The sequence below is a fragment of the Lagopus leucura genome, unplaced genomic scaffold (assembly GCF_019238085.1).
Source record: "Lagopus leucura isolate 7727_CA_CO unplaced genomic scaffold, USGS_WTPT01 Super-Scaffold_100004, whole genome shotgun sequence".
Classification (NCBI taxonomy): Eukaryota; Metazoa; Chordata; class Aves; order Galliformes; family Phasianidae; genus Lagopus; species Lagopus leucura.
In genome coordinates this window covers 11,410,057-11,435,002 of record NW_024962264.1, presented here as the reverse complement: position 1 = coordinate 11,435,002, position 24,946 = coordinate 11,410,057, and the positions used below count along the sequence as shown (strand labels likewise).

The 24,946-nt window shown below is 37.0% G+C and overlaps 1 protein-coding gene across 10 annotated transcripts in view; it reads left to right on the top strand.

The window, feature by feature from the left end:
- Nucleotides 1–24,946, top strand: part of TTC29 (tetratricopeptide repeat domain 29) — a 316,699-nt gene that overhangs the window by 250,802 nt on the left and 40,951 nt on the right. For all 10 annotated transcript variants that reach the window (XM_042870538.1, XM_042870535.1, XM_042870537.1 and 7 more), the window contains 3 exons: nucleotides 9,960–10,051; nucleotides 15,287–15,410; nucleotides 18,118–18,349. In XM_042870538.1, coding sequence (XP_042726472.1) covers nucleotides 9,960–10,051; nucleotides 15,287–15,410; nucleotides 18,118–18,349 — 448 coding nt within the window. The remainder of the gene's footprint in view (nucleotides 1–9,959; nucleotides 10,052–15,286; nucleotides 15,411–18,117; nucleotides 18,350–24,946) is intronic.

The window sequence follows — 24,946 nt, the reverse complement described above, 5'->3', positions numbered from 1 at the left end:
TGGGGAACAAGTGGAGGCTTTTCTCTGACTGTACTACTTTGGGATAGCTGTGCTGGATATCGCCTGTGGAGATGGCTTATCCTTTTGATTTCCCAGGCAAGGTACAAGCCAGATATGAGATATAAGGCTACAAATCACAGAATCATAGAATGGCTTAGTTCGGAGAGGATCTCAGAGAACATCCAGTTCCAAGCTGGGCAGGGTTGCCACCAACCAGATCAGGCTGAATCCATCCTATCTGGCCTTGAATGCCTCCTGAGATGGGGCATCCACAACCTCTCTGGCAACTTGTTCCAGCACCTCAGTATCCCCTAAGTAAAAAATTTCTTCCCAGTTGGCCTTCTGGGCTGCAAGAGCATACTGCTGGCTCATGTCCAGCTTTTCATCCATCAGGACCCTCAAGTCCTTCTCTACAGGGCTGCTCTCAATAAGTTCTTCTCCCAGATTGTATTCTTATCTGGGGTTGCATTGACCCAAGGGCAACACCTTGGCGAACCTCATGGGGCTCGCATGCACCCACTTTTGGAGCCTGTCCAGGTCCCTCTGGATGGCAGCCTTTCTTTCTATTGTGTGAACTGCACAACTCGGCACAGGCTTGCTGAGGGTACATTCAGTCCCTCTGATAAAAGTGTTGGAGAGGACCAGTTTGAACCCTGGGGAATGACCACTTGTGATTGGCCTCCACGTGGACATAGAACCATTAAAAACTAGACCATTTGCCCTGGCTGAGGTTTTTCTAAAAATCTAACTGCTTGTCTACTGTAACTTAAAAGATGGGATTTATGCAGGCATTTTCTATTTACTATGTTGAAACTTTTTTCTAGGTTAGCTAAAAAAAAAAAAAAAAAAAAAAAAAAAAAAAAAAAAAAATTATATAACTGTTGATATACACATTTTCATCTGTTTATTCCCAGAGAATAGGAACAAAAAAGACAAAGCACTAAAATTCTATGTTAAAAAGATGTTACAGAGGTTCTTTACTTCATCTACTTTAGACTATATTGAATTTCTGGGTATGCTAAACTTAGGAACCTGAAAACTATTATAATCAAGGGATAATTGCATCACATCTAAGTTTGTAGCTTATAATGTCTGAGAAACAAGAACTTTTCAGTAGTGTGTCTGTTGGTGTATTTACATATATTTACAGCCAGGGCTGCAGCAAATAGGTGAAAAAAATCTGTAAGAAATTTTTAATTCTATTAGATAATAGACTTACAGAAGTCAGGCTTCTTATATGTTTTGAGAAACGAAGCACTTGTACCCACGTTGTACAAACTTGGGAATTTCAATACGTAAATGCAAATATATTCATAATGTACAAGGTTTTGTTTTCCTTCGTATGGTTTAGCTGAAATGAACAGGCTTTAAAAATTCTATAAAGTAAGGCTGTTAAAATTAAATTGGTTTTTCATGTTGGTATAGTTCAAGTAACAGCAATTTGCTTAATAAATACGTGTTTAAATTTCAATGTGATTATTCCCATTGACTTCAGACTCAAATATTCAGGTGTAGCAAATGCTTAACAACTTTGCATGATCAGAACCATCAAATTGAGGTCTTGATTCAGTCACCTTACAGAAATTAAAACTTACTCTTTGATAGATACATAACCCAAGAAGTTAAAACACCGAAATTTCCCTGTGTGAAACCTAGAGCTTGCTGCTTCATTATTAGAAGCAGTTTGTTTGTTGTTTTTCTTTCAGCTTATGTATTATTGCAGAACTGATTAAAAGAATTGGTAGCAAAGTGTGAAATAAATTGTACTTCTAAATAAATCGATTTAACATTCTTTTGTGCTTTAAGTGATTTTAGTAATATTAATATTTAAAATATTTCTGCCTGAAATCTTTTTATGACTACATATAGCAATAATGGCCACCATTTCATTCTGCCGTTTTTCATATTAGAATATTGCATAGTAAAAATTGTAAAAATACTATCTTTTAGCACTGAAATGGATGCAAAAGATTTCAAGTGAATGTCTGCATGTAAATGATTCAAATTTTATTCAGTCAATAAAAGCAGTCCATTAATCCTTTTACTACATTTCTCACATGGGTTAAAATTCAAAAAAAATATCAGGTTTTCATCTGATTGAGAACTTTTCCCTTACTTCCACGTATTTATACAGAAAAATAAGTCTTTAACTGACAGACATTTTTTAATACCTTCTTGTTTATCACTGCAATTTTTTCCATTGTGTTATGCAAATCTAAGGATTTGTATGTTTGCTTTTGGCTTGGAGAACTTTTGTAGTTAAAAATATCCTTTAATGAGTAGATTAAATATATTATGGAGCATGAAGGAGAACATTTATAGATCCTCTGTCTAAAAAGTAATGAGCATCGAAGCGTGCCCATGCATACAGTATGGTTAGTAAGGTCTTAGGAGGCTACAGCAATCTGACAGCGTGGTACATTCATGTAGACACAACAGTGTGATAAAAGCAATCCAGACATCTGGATCACAGTGATACTATACAAAAACATTTCTGAACAATTCACATAGTTGCACTTACCCAAATTTCTAATCTTGTCCTCCCCTTTCTCCTTGATTCTTTCTCTGCCTCCGCCTTTGTCTTTTATGTTGTTGCAGAATCTCATTTTTCCTTTATGAGTCAACTCCATCTGCTTATGTGTCAGAGTGGCCCTCATACCACACATCATATTGAGGAATTCTCAAGATGAAGGGCTGTGTTCACATCACTACTTCTGTCTCAGCACTGTTTCATGCTTGTCACTGCTCGGCACTCAGCGCCACACTGGCTTGTTTTGTCAATAACCATTTATTTGTTGCTGGAATAGTAGCAACCATTACATCTGACCTCCCTGTTTCATCAATTATGGATAGATTATTGGATGTGAACATCTGCAAAAGCTTGCTGTTGAACTTACCTCCTGGCTGGGATTAGATCAAGTATTAAACTGTTGTTTATTGTCAAGCCAAAACTCTACTGGGAAGCCAGGGAATTCCAAGACTAGCAGACTCCCATCAGCAAGCACCAAAAATTGTTTAGTATTGCCACTGTTTCCCATAAGATCGTGGCCATTTATTATTTACACTTATTACTAGTTGTTATAACATACTTGATAAAAGCTCTTGGCAGGCGTAGTGTTTCCAGCTATTGTCACATCTGTCAGGATGGAAAGGGTACATAAACTGTATTTTCCTCTTTTATTGCTGTTAAAGGGTAACAGATGAAGCTTCTTCACTCCAGACTGTTAAGCCATGCTTTACTTTGAAAAAATATGCCAAAAGTGGCTGGTTTGGAAAAACATTACGTTCCTGTACTAAACGAAGATTACAACAACCTTTACTAGGGTAATGTCTTTTGCAGTAAAGATTTTGAATTGTACAATAATTAGAAATTGAAATACCTGGCTTTGACATTTGCATAGGTTTTTGCTCTGAACTGGCTTATTTTTTTAATTATTATTATTTTAATTTTAACAAAATCCTTTTGAGGTGTGCTAAATAACAGAATGATGACTGCATTTCTACAGAAGTTGTAATAACAGAGAATGAGAATTTCACTGTTAGTGGTGCAGAAGGCCAGAATTAACAGCAGTAATACAGAAGCTAATAACAAAGAAACAAGAATAAGGACAGAAGTTAGCGTTTATTCAATCATTTCTGCATTCCCTAGTTTTGAAGTTTGCTATGCAGAAAAACCAAGCTTTGAGAGTAAACTCCTGACCTCATGAAATCCAATAGAAAGTAGAAATTTTTCTATGGAAATGAAGTTTTTTAATGAGTTGTTTTTATTTGCATATCTTCCATTCAGGATTGAAGCAAAGCACCTATGTTCTGAATGCTATATAAAGTACACGAGAAACGCTTTAGACCAGAAAAGAATCTAGATTCTGTCCTGATAGACTCTTAAGAAATAAGTGAAACATTAACCTATCTCCCCAGGGCTTTAGTGCTTCAAACAAATATAGACAGGAATAACTTGAAGTTAGCATTGCTGTGCAAGTTCATAGAGCATCGAGATAAATATTACGCTTGCTTGCCAGGTATAACAGGAGAGGAGTGGAAGGAGCGACTACTTTTCCAGCAGTGTCATCCAAGTAGCATCTTAATAATAGCCACCTCTTATCACAAGCCTGTGCTCTAGGGAGAGCAATCCTAGCAGTTACTCCCTCATTCCTCAGCTTGGCACCCAGTATTAGTATGTCTTAACTGTGAGTATACGACCTGAATATTATACTACTTCTAGATGCTCGTTATGCCCAAGTACAGTCAGCACTTAACAAGGCAAGGCCTGCCATTCAGTTGATGTTTGTGTATTGTTTTCCTGGGATCAATAAGCTCTGCTATAATCAATACATTAAATGAGCAATATAATTTTCTTTCTGCTGTTCAAACTCTTGTGCACAGTGTTTTGTCCAAACTAAGAATACATCCAAATTTGCAGGGTGGAAATCTTCTTTGTTCTTACTCAGAATTGCCACAGGCATGGACCCACTTGAATTATGGTAATAAGGGCTGCACTGGTATTGAAATGTTATCAAAATGTAATCTAATTCAGTATGTTACTGGTTAAGGGGTAAACACTGATCTAGAAAAAAAGCCAAAAAACAAACAAACAAAAAACAGAAAATTGGGGAAAACGATTCTTTTAAATTAGATTGCTATTCTTTTATTAAAATGTTGTCCACCCCATGTACAGTAGATGGCACTTGCATAGGAAAAATGGCAGTTTCAAGAGGAAATTTGCATTCTCAACCTCAAAAACATGAATAAAGTGAAACTGCTCTAATTTTCCTGTAGAATACCTGTGTGTCTATGCATTCTCCTCGTAAGTGAGGTTAGTGAAAGCAGTTGCAGTGGAATGGATGCATAGGTTCCTTTCTGTTGTGCACACTTCAAGCTCCAAAAGCTTTGCAGTTTGGCCCCTGTGGTGAATTCAGCATAATACAGAAGATAGGAAAGGTAAATCCGTGACAGAACCTCTGATTGATTTTTCTCATGATCTACAGCAAATGAATTATCAGAGTTACAGCATGAGCTACTAAAAAGTATCCGTTTTATTTTTAAATATGCATTTATTAGGGAGCTGTGGGACAGAGTTCACTGAACTGGAAAATGCCTGTGCGTATGACAGTATTGTTTTTTTATTTTCACTGAATGGAATTGAAAAGATTATTTGGTGACTGTTAGCGTAGTGTGTTTTCTTTCTGAAAATATATGGGGTACTAAGTGGTACAAGGCCAGCATTGCTTGATTGCATTTTCTGTCTTCCACATCTATTGCTGGCTCTAGAAAAAAATATTGTCAGATGCTGCTACCCAGGCTGGGCCCTGGCCTGCTACTGCAGTGCCTGTCAGAAATCATTAGCTAGTGTTCTCTTTGACTAATGTTGCGGCTGATTGTCTGATTCATGTTCAGGATCTGTAAATGAGGCAGAAGCATCTTTACTGTTCACAGCTGTGAAATGGCTAAACACTGTTAGATTTTCAGAAATCAAAATAAATGTGTTTCCAATAAAGTTTGACAATAATATCAAGTGCCAAAGCTGAGAGCAGAACTGTGGTTTTGTGTTTTTTAAAGTTACAGTATTATAAATCAGTATTATCCCATCATGTTTTTGTCAGAGTAATGTTTTTTACCAAAATGATAAAGTACTGCCAGTAACATTAATCTTATGTTGACTTGGGTAGGCATTCTTTATTCAACATAAATTCATACCTTCAATTGTTACTCTTTCATCCATTATCCCCAGATGTACATATTGAGGTTTAGCGAAGCCTATGTCCTATTTTGTTAATATACAGAGTGTAGCAATGTGTAATGTGTCTCTGTATAGACAAAAGGAATGCAGGTGTGAAATCAGCAACAACAAAATTTTAAAAGGTGAGATTTTGGGGAGAGTGGATGGTGTTAGTGGCATAACCTCAGGAGGGTCACATGGCAAAATGCTGAAATAATGGAAAAGCAGATCTAGGTCTGAGATCTGACAGTTGTTTTTCTTGGCTAAGGAGGCAAACGTGTAATTCATCACTATATACAGAATTAGTGCTAGAGCTATGCCACAAATAGGATCTACTTTGGGAATTTACCCTTGTTATTTTGCTTTATTTCTGTGCTGTGAAAATTGTAGCCACGGTAGACTTGCAAAGAAACAGGAATTGCTGTTTCTGTAATCAAACTGCTGTTTCCACAGTAGCTATCCTCCTTCCAGATGCACCCATATGCAGCTGGTATGAAAAAAGAAAACAAAACAATCATACAACGCTACTTCAGATATTTTGATTTCCATTCTGGAGTGATAAAAAATAATTTTTCACCGCTTTTTTTTTCCCAATATACAACAAGATAATAGCAGATGGTGCTTTGAACAGTGATCTGTAATGTGGAAGATAAAGTTGAAGTCTTCACTGTACCACTTCTCCGAACCCTAGAGAACAAGTTAATGAAACTCAGTCTTCATTTCTGTATTGGATTTTGATTTTCACTTTATTTTTTTAAGAGGCAGTTTTTATTTTTTGAAACAGTCCTTGTGCATGCTCACAGAGGGCCAAAAACCTAATTTGTGAACATAATCATTGCAGCTTTAATAGTCTTTGTTTTGTTAGTCTTACCTTATTTTTTCTTTCTAAGTCAAACCATACATTATTTTAATTGGTTCAAGTTCATATACCATGAAACTTTCCCACCTGTTGGTTGGAATATGAAGTACTCCTTGAAACAACACAGGAATTTTACAACGATGCTTGAACCTAGCATCATCAGGATAAAACTGTTGCAAGAGCATCTTTTCTCAAAACTCTTGGTACATAGAAAATTAAATAAGTAACTGTGTATTGCTCCTTCGGTAACTCTAAATCTCTGCAAACTCTGATGTTTTGAAAAGGCAAATCAGCTAGATTTGTATAATGCCCAAGCCCACTATTTTAAACGTATATTAATAATACAGATTCTTGTGTAGTCCCATTCAGTATTTCTTTACACAATTTTTATTTGCATTTCCTTACCAGGAGAAAAATTACCAAGATGAAATTTTAATGTACAGTATTTACCATTAAATACTGGAGCAGAAGTGTGTTCCCTTAACAAGCAGATATTTGTTCTGCAGTCTAAATCAATTTCTCCTTCCTTTGTGTAATGGTAGTTGTATTCCATAAGATCACAAACACAACAAAACTGCACATTCATTATGCATATTTATGTTTCCAGCACTAGTTATTGACATCTTCCACCTCTTCCTTGAATGATGCTGTCTTCTGCACAGGTTGGCCAAAATGAAAGACCTGTTTCTGACCTACACGTGTGTTTAAACAGAGAACAGCATTCAAGGGAGCGTGTAAATTCCATGCAGTCTGGATGGTCAGTCTTCCCAATATTTATCCACTTATGAGAGTACTAGCAGGTGAATGGCCCAGCCATGCCCACTCAGTCTGAGCTCTTACCATGAGCATGTCTTTTCTTATGTGGTATTCATAGGAATACACATAGATTAACTGGTTGTTAATACCCCTTGAAAATAAACCTGGACTTTTTACTGTCCACTTAGTGTTTTCAGGCTGTTTACAAATTCTGGTAGCAATCACTATGTCAATTCCGTTTGATTCATCATCATCAATGATCTGTAATTTTCTTCATTTCAAGCGATAATTAGAATTGTACTATAATTACAAGAGTCTCTGAGTGAAATCCTCTAATGTTAACGTATTAATCCAGTGTTTTATTCTGCTTTTCCTTTTCCTTTCCTGTGAATGTTGAAAATGAAGCACAAATCGTAGGTGAGGAGGCCCTTTTTTACATAACCCACATAAATGGATCCTGGCATAGAGGGGAATAGCTTCTTACCATCATAAATGTGTCCCTTTCTGTGTCCCCACCAAGTACCTGAAGCTGGAGGAGTTATTTGAAATGCAGACATAGAGTATTTTTTTTCATATATTTTCTATCATAATCTGTAAATATTTCTTTCCCCAAGATTAATTTTTTTAATTAATTAATTTTATTTCATCTCTGTTTAGAATGAAACGTACGATTTTTGAAGATCTTGGATTTTAAATGAATGTTCCTCCTTAAAAAAAGAAAAAAAGACTTCATTTATTTACTTACTTGCCTCTTTTTAGCAGATGTTGCAGAGATGTAGTGAACTGACCTTTTATTTGAGCTGCTCTGGCTGTGGCTTTTTCTTGCTTTTCATCTGTACTTTTTAGGTTTTGTGATATTTTTGAAAAAACAGCATAGCAGCCTAAGCCTTGGGCACGTAAGTAACCTTTGAGTGCTAGATAGGAACCACTGGAGGCCCTGTGTCCTAGTTTAATAATACAGAGGTTAGTTTGAAGTGGTGGTGATTTTCAGTCCAGTACATAAAGTTTTAGAAACCTGATGCTATCATGGCAGGCTTATTGACATGGGCATTGTTACTTCAACAAATGTTGCAGGTCCTCTGAGCTAAATGTAGAACCAAGAATTCTTTCTTGGGCATCTGCACATTACTGTTCCCAGCCTGGATTATCAGAAGGACAGACTGCAGGCCTTCACAGCTATGCTTATGCATCCAGTTTAGGGTGAGTTGTGAACTGATGTGACAAGTTCGTAATAGTAGTGCCTTCACTTTTTTTGTCATATCATATGCATCACTAACTCAATTGAGAATGACCTTCACGTATAGGATGCAGTGCTGATGTACAACATCAGAACACAACTTTGATAAGTACATGAGGAAAGATAAGAAGCATGTTATACATTAGTAAGCCGCGTATTTGGTACACACAGAGCTTCAGTAACTGAGAAATAGGAGCCTTATCTAGCAATACATCTTGTAAGAAGCAAAGCTTCTTCAAGAGCCAGGAAAGCTGTGCAGTAGAAACAACAGTAGAAATGGTGACCATCCATAGGGTTAGCACACACAAGTTGTATTCTTTTGAAGCACTGGCTTTGCCAGTGACAGGGGATGCATCTTAATAGGGAGTGCCCTATCTTTTACTTTACCATAAATAGGCATCTTGGGGCACGCAGGCTACTGTCACATGTCCCTGTGCATCTCCCATCCCCCTTCAAAGCTAGTAAATGACATTCACTACTGCTTTCTTGGAAATGTGCAAAAAGGATTTCCATAGATAGTCTTTGGAGATTTCCTGTGTTCTCATGTGTGTAATAGGTTGGGTCAAGCAACAGAGAGGGAAGAAGGAAAGAACAGGGTTTAATTTCATATGCATTCTCCCTTCGCCACCGTTGGAAATAAAAAGGTTGAAAAGAGAAATTACGCAATACAGGTGATGTCAGTGTTAAATTAAATTAAGATCATATGTTTTTGTGTAGTGGCTGTAAGCCCTCAGTTGTGGGAGAGGTCACAGTGAAAGAGTATATCCCAATATTAACAGGTTGCTAGCGTGCATGAATAATTAGTCATAAATGTAACAAAATTACCTACGGTATTTTAAGTCAATCCTTGCTTAAACATGTAAGCTGTAGTTTATTCAGCTCTTATGCACTTGAATTGTACTAAAAAAGTTCTCGTAGTGATGTTTTGAAGGAAGAAAAATAAATAAATTGTATTTGAATGTCTTTTCTAAAACTGTATGAATACAAAGGGCACTGTCTTACTGTATTGATTCATAGAAATTCATGAAAGCACAGCTTTTTGAAATTTTAAATTATGAATAAGGAAATATAAATTGTGAATCTGGAACATCTCTTCATTTTTTGCAAAGCTGCAAAGCGGAGACATTTAAATACAAGTTTGATCTTTTTAGTTTGCAGTTATTATGTAGTATCAAACAACTATGAGTGATGATCAAAAACTTGTTTCTATTGCAACTAATTAAAAAAGAAATGCAAATATGGGAAATCTTTAATTTTGCGTTTTATATGAGCACAAGAATTGCATGCACACACACACACACACAAAAAAAAAAAAAAAAAAAAAAAAGAAAGAAAGAAAGAAAGAAACCCATAGCATTGTATTTATTGGGTTTTATTTTTCTGTTTCACAGATTTTGAACACCTCTATAAAAATCTTCACAGCACTGTGTGATTCTGCAGGCCTAAGAAGAGCATATGAAGCTATAGACAAGATCCTGGTAAGGTAGGTTAGCACATCCTTGTCTGGCTGTCAGTGCACATTCATTCAACTGTGAAAGACTTAAATTGTTAGAGGTCTGTCGCTTCCCATTACTGACTGCTTAAATTTTAAGCAGCGCCCTTCTTGCAGTAAGTGACCCTTTCATTGAAAGTTATTTTAGACTCTTACAATTTTTTTTTTAATGTATGATCCAAAGCTTTTCTGTACCTATAAACAGAATTTATGCTTCCCCCCATCCCTCCCACCCCCACAACTTGAGGGCTTTTTTCTTCTTTTTTTTTTTTTCTTTTTTTTTTTTCCCACAAAATTGGGAAAGGTCTTGCTGAAGAACTGAAATCCAGGCGTATTAAGAATATAGTATGGTTCATCACTTTGATACAGTTTGTTGTTCATATTCTGAACATTCTGAAGGAGCACACAGGATAAGACATTCAAAAAGCCATGAAACAGACTTAAAAGATCAGGTCCCATTTGCAAAATTTGTGTAAGCTTAACTGCAAAAGATGGTGCTGGTACGCTAGCTATTGCTATGACTGACTTTTACATACTTGGCTACCATGACACAGTGAGACAGTAGAAGTGAGGTGTCTGAGCTCTCAAGAGCATTCATGAGTTCCTTGAATTTACAAAAAGCAGTAGTCTGGGTAAAAAGTGGCCTATGACAGCCAACAGGGCATACCTAGAAAATGCATATTGAATTTCCTTTCTCTGTTTTAGATACTCTGGAATAAAACCGCCTACTTGTATTTAGCATGAAGCCCAGTGGGAGGCCAGTCACAAGCAGTAGACCCAATACTGATTAGTACCTTTGTTAACAACCTGGATGATGTGACCAAGTTCACCATCAGCATATTTGTGATTAATGTAAAACTGAGGAGAGGTATATGATATACCACATGGTTGTGTTACCATTCAAATGTATCTAGCCTCTCTGCAGAAAAGGGCTAATGGGAATCTTGTGAAGCTCAGGAGAGGAAAAAGCCAAGTCCTGTACCCTGAAGGAATATCCCCAGGCACCACCAATACAGGCTGTGGACTGACTGGAGGGAAAGGAGCTTGGCAGAGAAGAGCCTGGGTTTTCTAGTGAACAAGAGATCATGAGCCAAGTATCCCAACTAGCCAGCAATGTCAAGTCATGGCAAAAACAACCTGCATTACTGAGAGCATTGCCAGTAGGTCATGGGACATGATCCTGCACCTCTACTCAGCACTGGTGAAGTCGTCTCAGGAGCACTGTATATGCTCCACCTCTCAGTGCAAGAGAGACTTGAGCACAGTGGGCCAAGACCAGCGAAGGGCTGTAAAGATGATAGACTGGAGCATCTATCAGCCCGTGGAAGAGAAGGCTCAGAGGGGATCTAATCAGTATCTCTCAAACAGCAGTAAAGAAGACAGAGCCAGGCTCTTCTCAGTGGTACTTGCTGACAGGACAGAAGGCAATGATCACAAATTGAAATACATGAGAGTCCACTTAAATACACACAAAAAAAAATTATTGTGAGGGTGAATGCTGAAACAGGTTGTCTAGAAAGGTTGTTGGATCAAAACAACCTTCAAAAATTATTCAAAACCCCCAGGACGCAGTCTTCTTCTATTTGACCCTGTTCTGAGCCAGGCAGATGGACTTGACATCCATCTCTTCCAACCCCTTAACTATTCTGCGTCTCTGTGATCTTTGTCTTAAGCAAGTCCTTCTGTTTAAATGCATTTTTGCTGTGTGTTGCTCCCTAATAGAAAACATTCTGTAAACCAGGATGACAGATGATATTTCAGACAAACTTACTTTTCAAAACTCAGCAGCACTACTTTTCATTAAAAAGTTTGGACTGCTCCAGTTCTGCTTGTTCTTCCTTGGTACTTGGAGGAAAAGGCATGAAATAACAGTGCAATGTTATGTAGAAAAAGCTAATGTAAAGAGAGGCTATTAAATTTTTAATTTAGAAAAAATACAAGTTTCTGTTTACTTTCATACTATACTTTTGCATATTTGCTTGATATAGCAAAGGAGTCAATGTCTGGTAAATTTAGAAAATATTGGATGGTTGCATGAATAATTACTGTTGGTAGCAGTCTAGAGACTCAGCTTGATCACTATCTGTTTTGTGGGTTTTTTTTAGCCTTACCTAGACTAGTCTTGTGCAAGTCATTTTAAACTTGATGGATAATGCCTTAAAAAAAAAAAAAAAAAAAAAAAAAAGATGATTGTATTTCTCTAGCTTCTGAAATAGTGCATTATAATCTTAATGTCTGTGAGAGTCTGTACTGAAAGCCTTGTGACATATTGGAGAAAGTGGCAGAGCCCTCCCTTATGGCTCAGAAATTGTCTATAGCTTTGGAAATTTTTTTGAAATCTTTGCTACAGATGTTTCCACAGACCACAGGAAACAGAAAATCTTTATCATCTGCATTTAGGCATGTCATTTTCCGGGGAAATATCTGACATAATAGCATCATGTTCTTGACTTATTCTGCCAGTGTCCACCATGGTAATGACTTCTTGTGGACGCATGATTTATACATCCAATTCAATCACATGAGCAATCCTATAAAAGGTGCATATTTTCATAAAAGTCTAATAGGAGTAAAAATCTCATAGGGCATTTTAGCATGAAACTGGAAAATGAGTTGCTGTAGATGTGTAATCTCTTCTGCTGAAGTCATCATAACTGTTCTGTGGGATCATGAATGACTATATCTTTAGGAAATTGCATTTTATGCATTTAGGAAGGTGATGTCTAAGGAGAGAGAAAGTATATGGCTGTGAAAAATAACATGTCGATGTTTGAAGGAACTATAAAGTATTAGATCTTTGAGCAAGAAAGACTGTTTATCATGTTATCAGGTCATGTGCAGGATGAAGTGTTTCAGTAATCCTTCTGCCATACTTTGTATACCTCAAGCTGTAGTGCTTTTAAAAGTACTTACTTGAAAAAATTGTTGACTGTACCAACTGGCTGCTAGTTGGCAAGTAAAGTCCTAACACTGAGAACCATCTTTCTAGTATGTGTCAAATTGTTTTCTGCTTGCTTGCAAGATATTATATGCCCTAACAATTTTTATATTTTCTGTGCACGGAACATAGATTTTTATATGAAATATAAAAAATGACCAAAAATACATCAAAACATTTCTATCAATTCATGAAATTAAGAAACCCTTTTTACATTTTCTCCTGTCACTGATTCCATTTGCTTTATTACTTTCAGCCTCTAGCCCACAAACTTGGTGGCACAATCAACAAACCCCTCAGTGGCTGTTTCATCCCTGCTCTATTTGATTTCTCCACTCTGAGTAAATGATTAAGTTTTCATGCATTGGTTCAACCAAAATCTATGTTCACTCAACCACATCCTTTATTGATTACTTCTACTGCAAACAGTAGGCCAAGTGTGATATACATAATTGGACAGTTGTCAGGGGATGTGGGTGTTAACAGTCCTGTTTTCCCAATTGGAAACTGGAATCACCTTGATACACAAATATTCTGCACTGTTTCATTCTCATTCCTTGGACCGAGGAGTCCTTTTCCTCAGAATATATGTTTTTAACTCTCAAAGGTCTGGTTGAATGGATTTAATGATTGTATCATATAATATGCTCTTCAAGTTGCACCTGTGCACTGCATATAGAAAACTAGAAAAACTGGAATTAATATTTGTCTAACATTTTAACCTTGTCCTTTAACTTATATAAATCATATGCTGGATTTCTGTTGGGATACACTCAATTTTCTCTTCTTTGGAAAAAAACATAGGTTAAAAAAGAGGTTTCTAAGCTAAAATTTAGTAATCTTTTGACATTTGGCATATGTTTTTAGTACGTTTAATAGGCTCATTAAAATACTTAAATTAGGAAATTGTATTAAATTCAGCCCTGCTGACTGACAACTAAGCCTTACTTTGAAGTATATACATGAACATTTCAAATATGTTAGTTTCTATTGTTTTAGCATCCTTTTATAGAAGTCTGGCCCTTTTCAGTCACATAGAGATCACTGAAAAATTGTCAATTTGCTGTGATGCTTTACTGTGTTTGCTCTCCAGTGGAAGACTCTACCCTATTATAATTACTTCATTTTATAAGGCAGAAAATTGCAGACTCATGCTGGCTTTTGAAAGCACAGATCACCAATGTGGTTTGCAGTAAAAGCCAAAATATAGATGAAACCTAGTCAGTCACTTATGGCAGGAATATAACTTGAAGGTGTTTTAAAATAGAAAATAAATCATAGTTCTTTATCACGTACAGAAATTTCTGTTTCTGTGAGTTTCTTAATTAAGAGACAGCATTTTCTTTCTTGCTTGGTAGCTTGACATTTAACATGCTGTACTCCTAGATTAGTGGCTCAAGTTCATGGCTCATATTGAGGTCAGCTGCAGTAACACTTCAGCCTTAAAGGGAAAAAGATCATAATGCCTTACTCACATGAAAACCTAGACGTCTATTATATCTTGTAACCGTATGGTAGAGATCTGACGTTGTTAATAAGACCGGCTATATTAAAAAAAAAAAAAAAAAAAAAAAAAAAAACCATAGAAATCTGCAAGTGTTATTGCCAATCTACATTAGCCAGTTTTCAACTTAGATTCAGCTGTGACCTCAGGTTGCTCTGATCTCACTGGGATTTGGAGGTGACACCTGCAATTCACAGTTTATAGGTTTGCCTGTGTGTCTCCAGCAACCTTTGATCCACCCAGCCAAAGTGCAGTATTATGCTCACGAAAAGTCATCCCTAGCATTAAGAGACAGCACCGTTATAGAGCTGCTGCTGTATTGCCAGGGTTGCATAGCAAAAAGTGGTGAGGAAAAGCCAAGCTAGGCAAGCTAGCATTCCTGCTTTCTCCTCTTGTCAGGATGTGAGGTCCAGTTGTTTTGAAAATATTATCAGCTGCTCAGATGGAAAAAAAAATTAGAGGTTTAATAAATGGAAATTCTGAAAACCCTGCAAAATTGTCACCAGCATTTTAACTACTGTCCTTAAAATAGGGCACAGTTTTCTAAAGAAGTTTAGGGTTTTTTTAATTTCACTCAAGAAAATCTGATTCTGCCTTCAGATGTTCTGTGTGGACTGGTCTGGGTACAGGAAGCTGCGAAGCAACCATCTACAGTCTAAGTTTTACCCCAAAGCAGATGAGTCATCGTAACATAAACTCAAAGAGGAACAGGGGCATAGATCCTCAGCATTTGGAGGCACCATCTGGGTAGATGTTTAATTCTGTCCCTTGTCCTTTGCTTCAGTCAGGGAAAGGTGGCTGAAAGTCTTGCGCGCTTGGAAGAGTTTAAGAAGGTTGCTGAGAATGCTCATCTAAGCCAAAGTGTGGTGGATGCATGTGTGTTGATCGGGAACATTTACAATGAAAGAGTAAGTAAAATATGCCTTAAGTTTTGGGTAAGATGAACCTTTCACACCTTACTTAATACATGGGTTATTGTTCTACAATAGGTAAATGGAAAGTCCAAATTCAGATCAGAAGAACCTTTCAGTGTTGTGAAAATTACAGATCCAAATCACAGCTGAGGCCATGCATGCTCTTAAAGAGCCATCAGTTAACTCAATTGAAATTTTATTATACATTAAAAGTCGTGCTTTTAAAATATGAATATATATTATATTGCGTATTAATATGCAGTTTTTAATCTTAGCTTGACTTCTTTACATTCTCTCAGCCAAATTTATGAAATGGGTGCAGCAAAGATTTTGTCAAAGGTTAGTATCGATAGTACAAGGGCTTTCAATTCCTTATGTTCCATCCAACCTGATGACTCCAATTTGGTCTGTTTAAATCAGAGGATGGGCAGTGACAGACAGTGCTAAGGGCAACAAAGAATTCCCTTTACTAGGGTCACTAAGGTCTTTTAAGGTGCCTTATTTCTGAGCCATGTGCCAGTCTCTGAATTTGCTTAGCAGGCTGGGCAATGCAGAAATAATGAAACAGTTATACTAAATATAGGAATACCCTTTCTAAATCATGCTGGATATTTCTGAACTGCACCTTACATGTTACTGGTGAAATGCTGAAGTTTTCAGCTTGTATATATGTAGGTACACAGGCATATGCAGTAAACCTCGTGCTTTCTAGCTCTTACGTGTTTCTGTTGCCAAACTTTTGGCAGAAATTCTTTAAACAGGTTGATTGTTCTTTATTCATTACTGAGTGCTGATATGCCTAATTTTGCTGTCATGCTGTATTTAAGCAGGAGTTTATTTTCCTTCTTCCCTTTCTTTTTTTAACATTTCAGACAGCCTTTAGCAGTCATACAAATTTTGATCTGCAAAAGCAGTTAATCAAGATCAACAAATATGAAAGTAGGCTGTACTTCTGGTCTCCACAATGCAGAAGGGAATTCCAATCTTACTATGTCAAGTAGAGAGTGACAGGATCAGACATCTCTGAACATAGTTTCAGTCAGGTCAGTTTGTAGCATCAGCGCAGCAGAATTCTTCATGAACTGGAGAGCTGGGAGGCACCTTCCAGCCCAGCTATAATTAATTTGAATAATGGACATAATTTGTCTATCTGGCAACAGCCAGAACTAGTTTTTTCAATATCAGGTAAGAGATGAACATAATGATTTGCTCGCAAGATTTTTTTTCCCTTTGACTTGCTTGTTGACTTCTTTTTTGGTTTGTTTTGCTCAGAAAAACATCAAACTTTCTTCTTTGTAGGCCTGGGGTCAGGATTTCCGCCACAAGAGATCCACTGAGGGGAGAGCTATCAGTAGAAATAACTTATGTTTTTCTATATAATTACATTCATTTACTATTTTCTTCATTCCTGCTTGGTCAGGAAGTTCAGTTGTCTTCCTGAACTTTATATTTTAAAAAGTAGCTTTTATGCTTTTCTAACTCTTCTCAAGGTACGTAGGTCATTCTGAAAGTAATGCCTCCTGTTTATTTCTATGGAAATGGCAACAGATACGAAGAGCAAAATAGCACTACTGGATAGAGCAAATTTTCAGCTACAAAACACTGTTTTTCAAAATAGTCAAAATGGTGTTTTCACCAGTGAACAAGGAGCCTGCATCCCACTCTCACCAAAATATGTATGGCCATCTTTCAAATCTCTGTCACCTCTGTTGAAACACATCACCCACCACTTCACTGTGCAAACCTCTGCTGTTTGGTCTCTAACAATGTTGAGCAAATGTAGATGAATGTTAGTGGGTGCCATATATTTCCACATGCAGGAATTCAGTGACACACCTTTGCTTCATAAGCATTTCTGTGTCAGACACCATTTTGTTAGACTGCCCCTCTGCTGCCATCTGTCCCACGGCAACAACGTAGTCAAATATTGGTAGGAAGCTTCATCCCACCATAGCTGCCTCTGATGTTGTGAGCCAATTTTTGGAGCAGCCCTTGTGTTATCTGCTCTAGTTTATAATCTTTTTTACTGGATTAATGAATTTTGGATTTCTGTACGGTTCAGATAAATAGATAAAATCTTTGGATTTTCTCTGTTTAGGAATGGCTGACGTATTTTTCCTTCCTACTATTTCTCTTTTTGTTTAATTAGGAGTAATGTCTTTGAGCATACAAACTTTTCCTCCCATAAATCTGTAGGCTTTCATTTCTGTTCTTTCCCTTGTTTTGTGTTCACCACTTCATTAGCCTCGTTTTTTTTTTGTTTGTTTTGTTTTGTTTTTTTTCCATTTAAAATATTTCTTTTATAAAATTTATTATTCCAGTGGTAAATTAGGACTTTTCCTCCTGCAGGTATGACAGTGAAACAATGGTGATAATTCCTAATTGGCCTGGCTGAAATTGGTATTAATACTTCACACTCGAACGGTGATTTGCATGTTCAAAATACTATCCAGGCAACTGAAAATGATCCAGTTCCTGATAAAGAAATGAGCATTCTTTTCTGTATTTTAAAAATCAAGCTGCAAGGGAGAGTGCTTTTCTTAATACTGTGCCATGAGTCATTCTATGAGTTGGACTCTGAGCTGCAAAATCTCCCAGGTGCAAGAGGAGCAGGTTCTAATAACAAGGTAATATACAGGTGACTGTAAGTGGTTTTTACAATTGTTTTTATTCTTTTTTTTTTTTTTTTTTTCTTCTCTAGGGGAATTACGACAAAGCTCTTGAATATTTCACTCAGGCTTTCGAGGCAGCAAACACTTTAAATAATTTGTCCTTAGCTAATGAAACAAGGACTTATTGTGGCATTGCAAAGGCTCATAAACTGATGGTGGCATTTAACAGCCATATAGAAGCAGAAGATCCCATCAGCCTCAAGTACTTGCTGGCATGGAAGGAGAACAGAAGCGACATGTGCACTGACCCTCTCACAGTCGGTAAGACATTGGTTATGAAGCACATTAGTGCTGTATTGTCCTCAGTGGTTAAGTCATTTTTCTTGTAGAGTTTTATTAAATTATTTCTTGTGTTTAACCCTATTGGATTACCCTTGTGTTGAATGAAGGTTAGATTTTCTCCTTCGTGTGCTTATTTTAAAGACAGAATTAAATAGGTTTAAAGACAATATAGCAGAGAAAAACAGATAGCAGTAGTTGCTACGGAAGATAACTTTTTCTGTGCTGTTTTTTCCGAAGCATCACAGTAAGCTTTGGGTAAGCTGGTCTCTAAGTCTAGTCAAATGCCGTGGTTTTAAACTTAAGAAGAAAAAAATCTTAATTTGCAGTCAATTCTTTAGGTACAACCAAAAATAATTTTCCCGTTATTCTAAGTAAGAAGTGTGTTCTGCTTAGCGTCGTTCACATTGTAATGAATTCAGAAAAGCTTTCTGTTTTATTTTTGTTATCCTAATATGTAAGCAACATTGTGGAAAGGAGGAAAAACTGTGATTTGTCCATCTTGTTTCATTGTCTCAGATACAGAAGGGGGAAGAACTTGGTGTGGAGTAGACTTCTTTCTTCACTGGCAAAATTTTCATTGTCTTTTTTTTTCCCCCTGTAGTATATGTAAATACAAGACAAAATGAATTATCCATTATCAGTGTACTGATACAAGTAAACTGTATTGCAGTGAGGAAGAAATACAGAAATCTACTCATTTGAAATTTTCTTCTCTCTATACTTGTGACTCTTGAGGAAAGTGGAAAGAGAGATCTGCCAGGGCAAATTTATAGTACTCGCAATGGAAGTTTGGAGATCCAGAGTTACTGTTTATAGGTACTGCGTCCAGAATTCCCCCCATTCTCATATTCTCAAAAACAAAGAACTGCTTCTCTATCTTTTTTCTCTGTCTTTCTTCTGTAATTTTTTTTCTTTCATAAAATAGGAAATGTTAAGAATAGCTTTGGTAATTAATTGCGTATAGAGAATAAATAGTAGCCTGGTAATTCGTGGTTTCTGATGTGTCAGGACATCAGATGCTGGAGATAAGGGAGAGCTATGAGACAAGGACATTCATCAGCATGTGGAGGAGTTAAGAACTGTTTAGTTTTCTAGTGATGCTAATAAGGCAGTTTCTCTTTAATGAGAATGCATTTCTTTGTCAATGTCCATTTATGTATATTTATGACTTTCTTTCCTCGGTAAGTGAATATCCAGCATCGTTATCAGAAACAAATTTTGTTAGCTGGCAGATTTAGCTGGTTCATGTCTCCTCCAAAGAGGTGAATTTTTAGACCTTCTGTGCAGAATGTAGTGAAGATGACAAGAATGTCAGCAGAGATGGTAAAAGAACTCAATGTCAAGCAACTTTGCATGTGTTTCATATGAGAATCATTAGTTGTATTTGAAGTAAAGAGAGAGAGACCGCGAACAGAAGTCAGCAATGTCAACAGCAAAAAATCAAACATGGAGACACGAAGAAATAGAATAATCTTCGTACCTTCAGTATGTGCTTTACTTCTTGCCCTTACATGGTTTTCCATTCAGCTTTTACAGTTTTCTCTAGCCAGTTGTGATGTTCATTTGTATCGTGAAATGTGTGTGTTCCTTTAAGCTCAAGTTTCTTGCTTCTCGTTAATAAGACTTCAGGGATAAAAAGAGAGTTATTAGTGAAGCTCTTTATGTCCTGGCAAGCATGGTAGCAGAAACAAGCTTTGCCTGCTGAGATTCTTTACCTTCAGCATTTCTACCTAGTTTACAGTGTTATTGATGGCATTACAATTTTCATTTTAGTTCCAGTAAACTCTAGGAACCCTGTGGCTACTGCATATTTAACAGCTCTTCCAGTTCAATATCATTTTTCTCATTAGTGCTCCAAGCTTACTCTCAAGATACCCAGATTACATCCAGGAAAACATAGTGTCACACTGTCAGCACAATCTGTAACACTCTTCATGCTTTGTGTGCCAAATCTCTAGTTAGAGCTGGCATTACACTGTTAATATTTTTCTCTGGCAAAACACGAGCTGGCACCTTTTCAGCATTAGGATTCACCAGCTTTGAGTTCCAGGTACAGCCTTTATTCTATCATCCAGCAGAATGTCTGTGCATCCTGTGATGAACTTACCGCTTTGGAAATTCCTGCTGCGATAACAGAGCAGTATTTCTTGCTCTTTCAAACAGATCAGCATTGATAATCCGCTAGATTTTTCTCAGTCTTTTTGAGGATAAAACTGCTCAAGACAAGACACAGTAGTAGCTCTTAATCCACAAGGGAATTTAATGAAAGGAAGAAGGAAGGTAATAAGTTTTCATTTCTAACTGATCTGACTGGATATATTTTCTTATGACAAAAAAAAAAAAAAAAAAGTAGTTTCTGTAGTCTTAGCAAAAAAAATAATTAAGCTGGTGGAGGAACGATAACATTTAAATCCAAGTACTGCCAGATACGATACTTTATGTCTTTCAGCAAAGATATATTTTCTGAATCAATTTGTTTGTTTCAATAACCAAGCAGGAAGAAACCGTAACAAAGGTTGAGGTAAATTGAGTATTTTAATAAAATGGATGTTTTGATCAAAGCTGTCGTGGAAAAAAGGGACACGATTGTCAGAAAACCATGTTCATAAATGCAAAGGTAAATGTGTTTCTATCTGCTGTATTTGATTCCGTCAGCTGACCTCACTTGTAAGAGTTTATGCCATTGTGGGATGCCACTGCAAGAACAAATGTGGGGTTTTTTTTAGTCTTTGTTTTGTCAGAAGTATGCAAAATAATTATCAGCAGAATCAGGAGGTAAAAATTCTCCAAGTCAAAGCCTAAAAAAGGAAACCACGGTATTGTCTGAGGAGAAAGTGTTTCTCAGGCCTCTTGATAACTAATCTCCTGACTTGTTGCCTTCCGAAAGGGAGTTCAATACCTAAAGAATTTGAAGGCAGGAAAATTTTGGATCAAATTTTGGATATTGATTGCATGTAATGCTGCTCAGGAATTGTGTTTTCTGTGAGTATGACAACACCTGATCCAGGTCATTGTATCTGGCAGGGCTATACTTGAGCAAGAGACTTTCGAAGCCCAAAATCACATAGGCATTTTTAAGAGTAGGGTTAAAGGTCAGATATTTTATTTACCTCCTACTAGAAATTCTTCTGCTGTTTCCTTGAGAAACGTTATGTGCTTTCAACCAAAATTTGTATTTACATGTATTGATTTTTAGAAAATGCAGCTTCACAAAATTAACGTTTTACTGTAGGATTTTCTGTGTGTTTTTTTTCTTTGTTTGTTTTATAATAGCACATGCACAGCACAAAAGATTGTCTCACCACCACCATCAGTTGTGAAGTCTTGTGATCAATAGAGATATCTTGTCCCATTAGCGCTTCCATTTTTCAACATGATTTGAACTATTTCTAGCATTCCACACCTGAGCAGCCTTCACTGTATTTTAAAATGCATGCACAGCTTAAACTATAGCTTAGAAAATGCAGAGAAATGAGCTTTCTTCCGTAGTCCCAAATAGGTAGTCCCTTAATATTCTTTCTCCCGCTTTCACAGATGTAAGAAATACACATTCTATAATAAGCACAGGTCCTTTTTTTGTCATGTAGAAAGTCAAGTTGTCATCCCATCTATTCACGTTCTTAAAAGATGTGGCTGAAATAAAATTAACATGGTGAAGAATGGAGACCTTGCCAGATTAATTTCAGATTGCGCTTATCTGTGACTTCAACCGTCATTAATAAAAGATTATCCCTAAAGAGTCGTAAAATCAGAAGTGAGATGTAAGATGAAAGATTGTACTAAACAAATTCTGTTAAAATTTCCCTATTGTAACTTATACCACGTCTGTGTAATTTATGGGCCATTGTGGTAATACTGTCCAGCAGTAGAAAAGTCTGCTACATCATCTAAAAAACTGCTTTTTTTTTTTTTTTTTTTACTGTCTCTTCTTTCTAAAGTACTAAATCCAGGAATACCTCCAACATTGCAAATCCTGGCTTCCCTCCATCAGTAAATGATGTTAGTTAATACTTGTATTTCCTAATGAAAAATGGTTTTGATTTCCTAAATTAGTGTGCATAATAAATTGTACTTTATCTAGTGCGTGTTCGTTAGTGGCAGCAGGTTTGTTGATATGAGGACACTTAAGAGAAAGGGAATTCTACCCTGTCTTTTCTAAACTTCAAAAGTAACAAGTCTTCATACCTTACACAGACATGCATCCTGTAAACTGTTCTTATATGATGTCAATGAAAGGGTAGAGGCTTGTGATAGGAGATTCCTCTCACCCCGTATTCCAAATCTGAAGCTCTGTCCTGGACTATGGTATATTCTGGTACAGCAGTAGGACTCACAGAATTGTGCACGTGCCTGTACTCCCTCAGTATCACTTTTCCTTTGTTTTTTGTCACTTGGCTCATTTATTGCTACCTATATAAGCACTTATATGTGCAGTTCTGTAGTTTGCATTTGCAGAAGACAGATATATAAGCTTGTGCACTGACTGAATTAACCTGCACATTTAATGAGTTCTTATAGAGCGTTCAGTGTTTCCACTTGGTAGTATGTTAGTGGGTTTTGTAGGTAACTTGTTGAGTAAAGGTAATTAAATATACACGCTGTCAGTGAAGAAGCTGGACTGAGTTTGGGCAGATCAAACCACAATTTTGTGCTTATTCACTGCCATAAACAAGGCAGAATTTATTCAGATCCTCTTTTTTTGAACATGGTGAAGATGCTTGTGTCTTTTGATGACTTTCTGGGTCCCTGTGTCCTCTCAGTCATGCACTTGAGGTGCAAGACCCTGGAACTAGAATCCCTAGTGGGCTCTGCTTCGTGGCCCATGTGCTTATGATTTATGTCAATACAGAGTTGCAGGAATAGAGCTTATTTGGTTGTTCAGCACGTACTGTTAGCATGACCAAAAATAGAGAAAAACAGCATTTTAGGGACAGGTTTTGATATTTCCTCAGAAACTACTTCTGAATGTGAATGAAGGGAGTTACACTTGTTCACATTTTTAAATTAGAACTGTGATTTTTAAATAATGGAAAGGAAGTGTGTGACCAAGCACAGGCTCCAAAACTGTCCTTGTGCAAGAGACACAAAGGCTCAGATTGTAGTAAGTGTGCTTCAGAAGTGGCTCAAACACATTATTGTTCCCTACAGGAATTCAGAGGATTCCTTCTGCGTGCTTTTGTGCAAGCTACCAAATAAAATAATTTACTCACTTCTGGAAAAATACTGCAGTTAGAAATGCAGAGTAACACTGCAAGTCAGTGTTGTTGTGTTTCATACTTAGGCAGTGTATGGTTTTTGTCCTGTGATTTCTTTATAAACAATAACTGGTAATTTCCACAGAGGATTGGCCCTAGGCCAGGTTTGTGAATGAGCAGTACCAGATTTCAGAAGAGGATTTGCAGAATATGTTTGTGTTTGGAGAAATGTCTTCATGGTCTTTGCTGAGAGTTGGCAGTTCTTGCACATCTGAGTGGTGTTATAACTTGAAAAATTCGCTGTCATTCTGTCTGATGTGACTCTGCATGTCCTTGTCGTCTATGCTTACATAAGAGCGTCTCAACCAGAGCAGAAGTTGGATGTCTCTTCTGAATTTTTCTGCCTTCTGATACTTTCTATGGAAGCATCTAAATCTCACCATGCATTTAGGTTAGAGGCATCCTTGTGTTAAATGTTTTTGGCATCCAGCTGTGTTTTCTAAGGCGAGCTCTCTAGATCCGCAGAAAATGGTTCTCTAAATAAGGTGGATTGTTATTTCCTATGGAAAAAAAATACTGAAAGTGGTATTGAAACTAGTGTATATTGTCAGACCCTTTAGAGTAGATTTATGCACTGAACTAGGGCAGCTGCACAGTACTCCTATCAAAAATTTAATTCCTTACCAATTTAAAAAGTGAAAATCCTCAGGGCAGGAGCTCAGTTCCTTTTTGATCCTGTGGAACACTTCAGCGGTGCAAAAGAAGTGGCAGCTCTTACCCAGCCACCCAAAATCACTTCTGGAGATACCCTTTTTTTCGATATACCTAGAACTTTTAGATTTGCTTGCAGTCCAGAAAGTAAGAAATGTACCTACAAAGAGAAGAATCTTGAAGCAGAATAGATGGCAGCTGCAGTGCTCTGGCAGTCCCCAGCTAGCTGCAGGACCAAGGAGGAATAACTGATTGGCATACTTTGATGTGGCCTTGGGGCTTCTGCTTCTCCACATGGGCTGTCACTGGTCCCAGTCCTTTATAGTATTTGTGAACAGAGATGTCTCTGCTGACTTCATGTTCTTGTTCTCAAAAGGGAAAATTGATCCTCAGAAAGAACCAAAGAGCAGACTTTCACATTTTTTGTTTATTACTGAGAAGATAGTTGTCATTTAGGCTTCGTTAAGAACCTTTTATTGGTGCTATCTGCAAACACACCAACTGAGAGAGACTGACCTGAGGCCAACATGAGAAAGGTTCTCTGCTGCAAACCCATCCTTATCAAAAACTGCCAACAATCTCTGGACACAGAATCAAAGCCAAGACAAAGAAACTACTCAGTGCGTATTTTCTGCAACAGAAACCTTAGGTCATCTCAGGTGTCACAGTT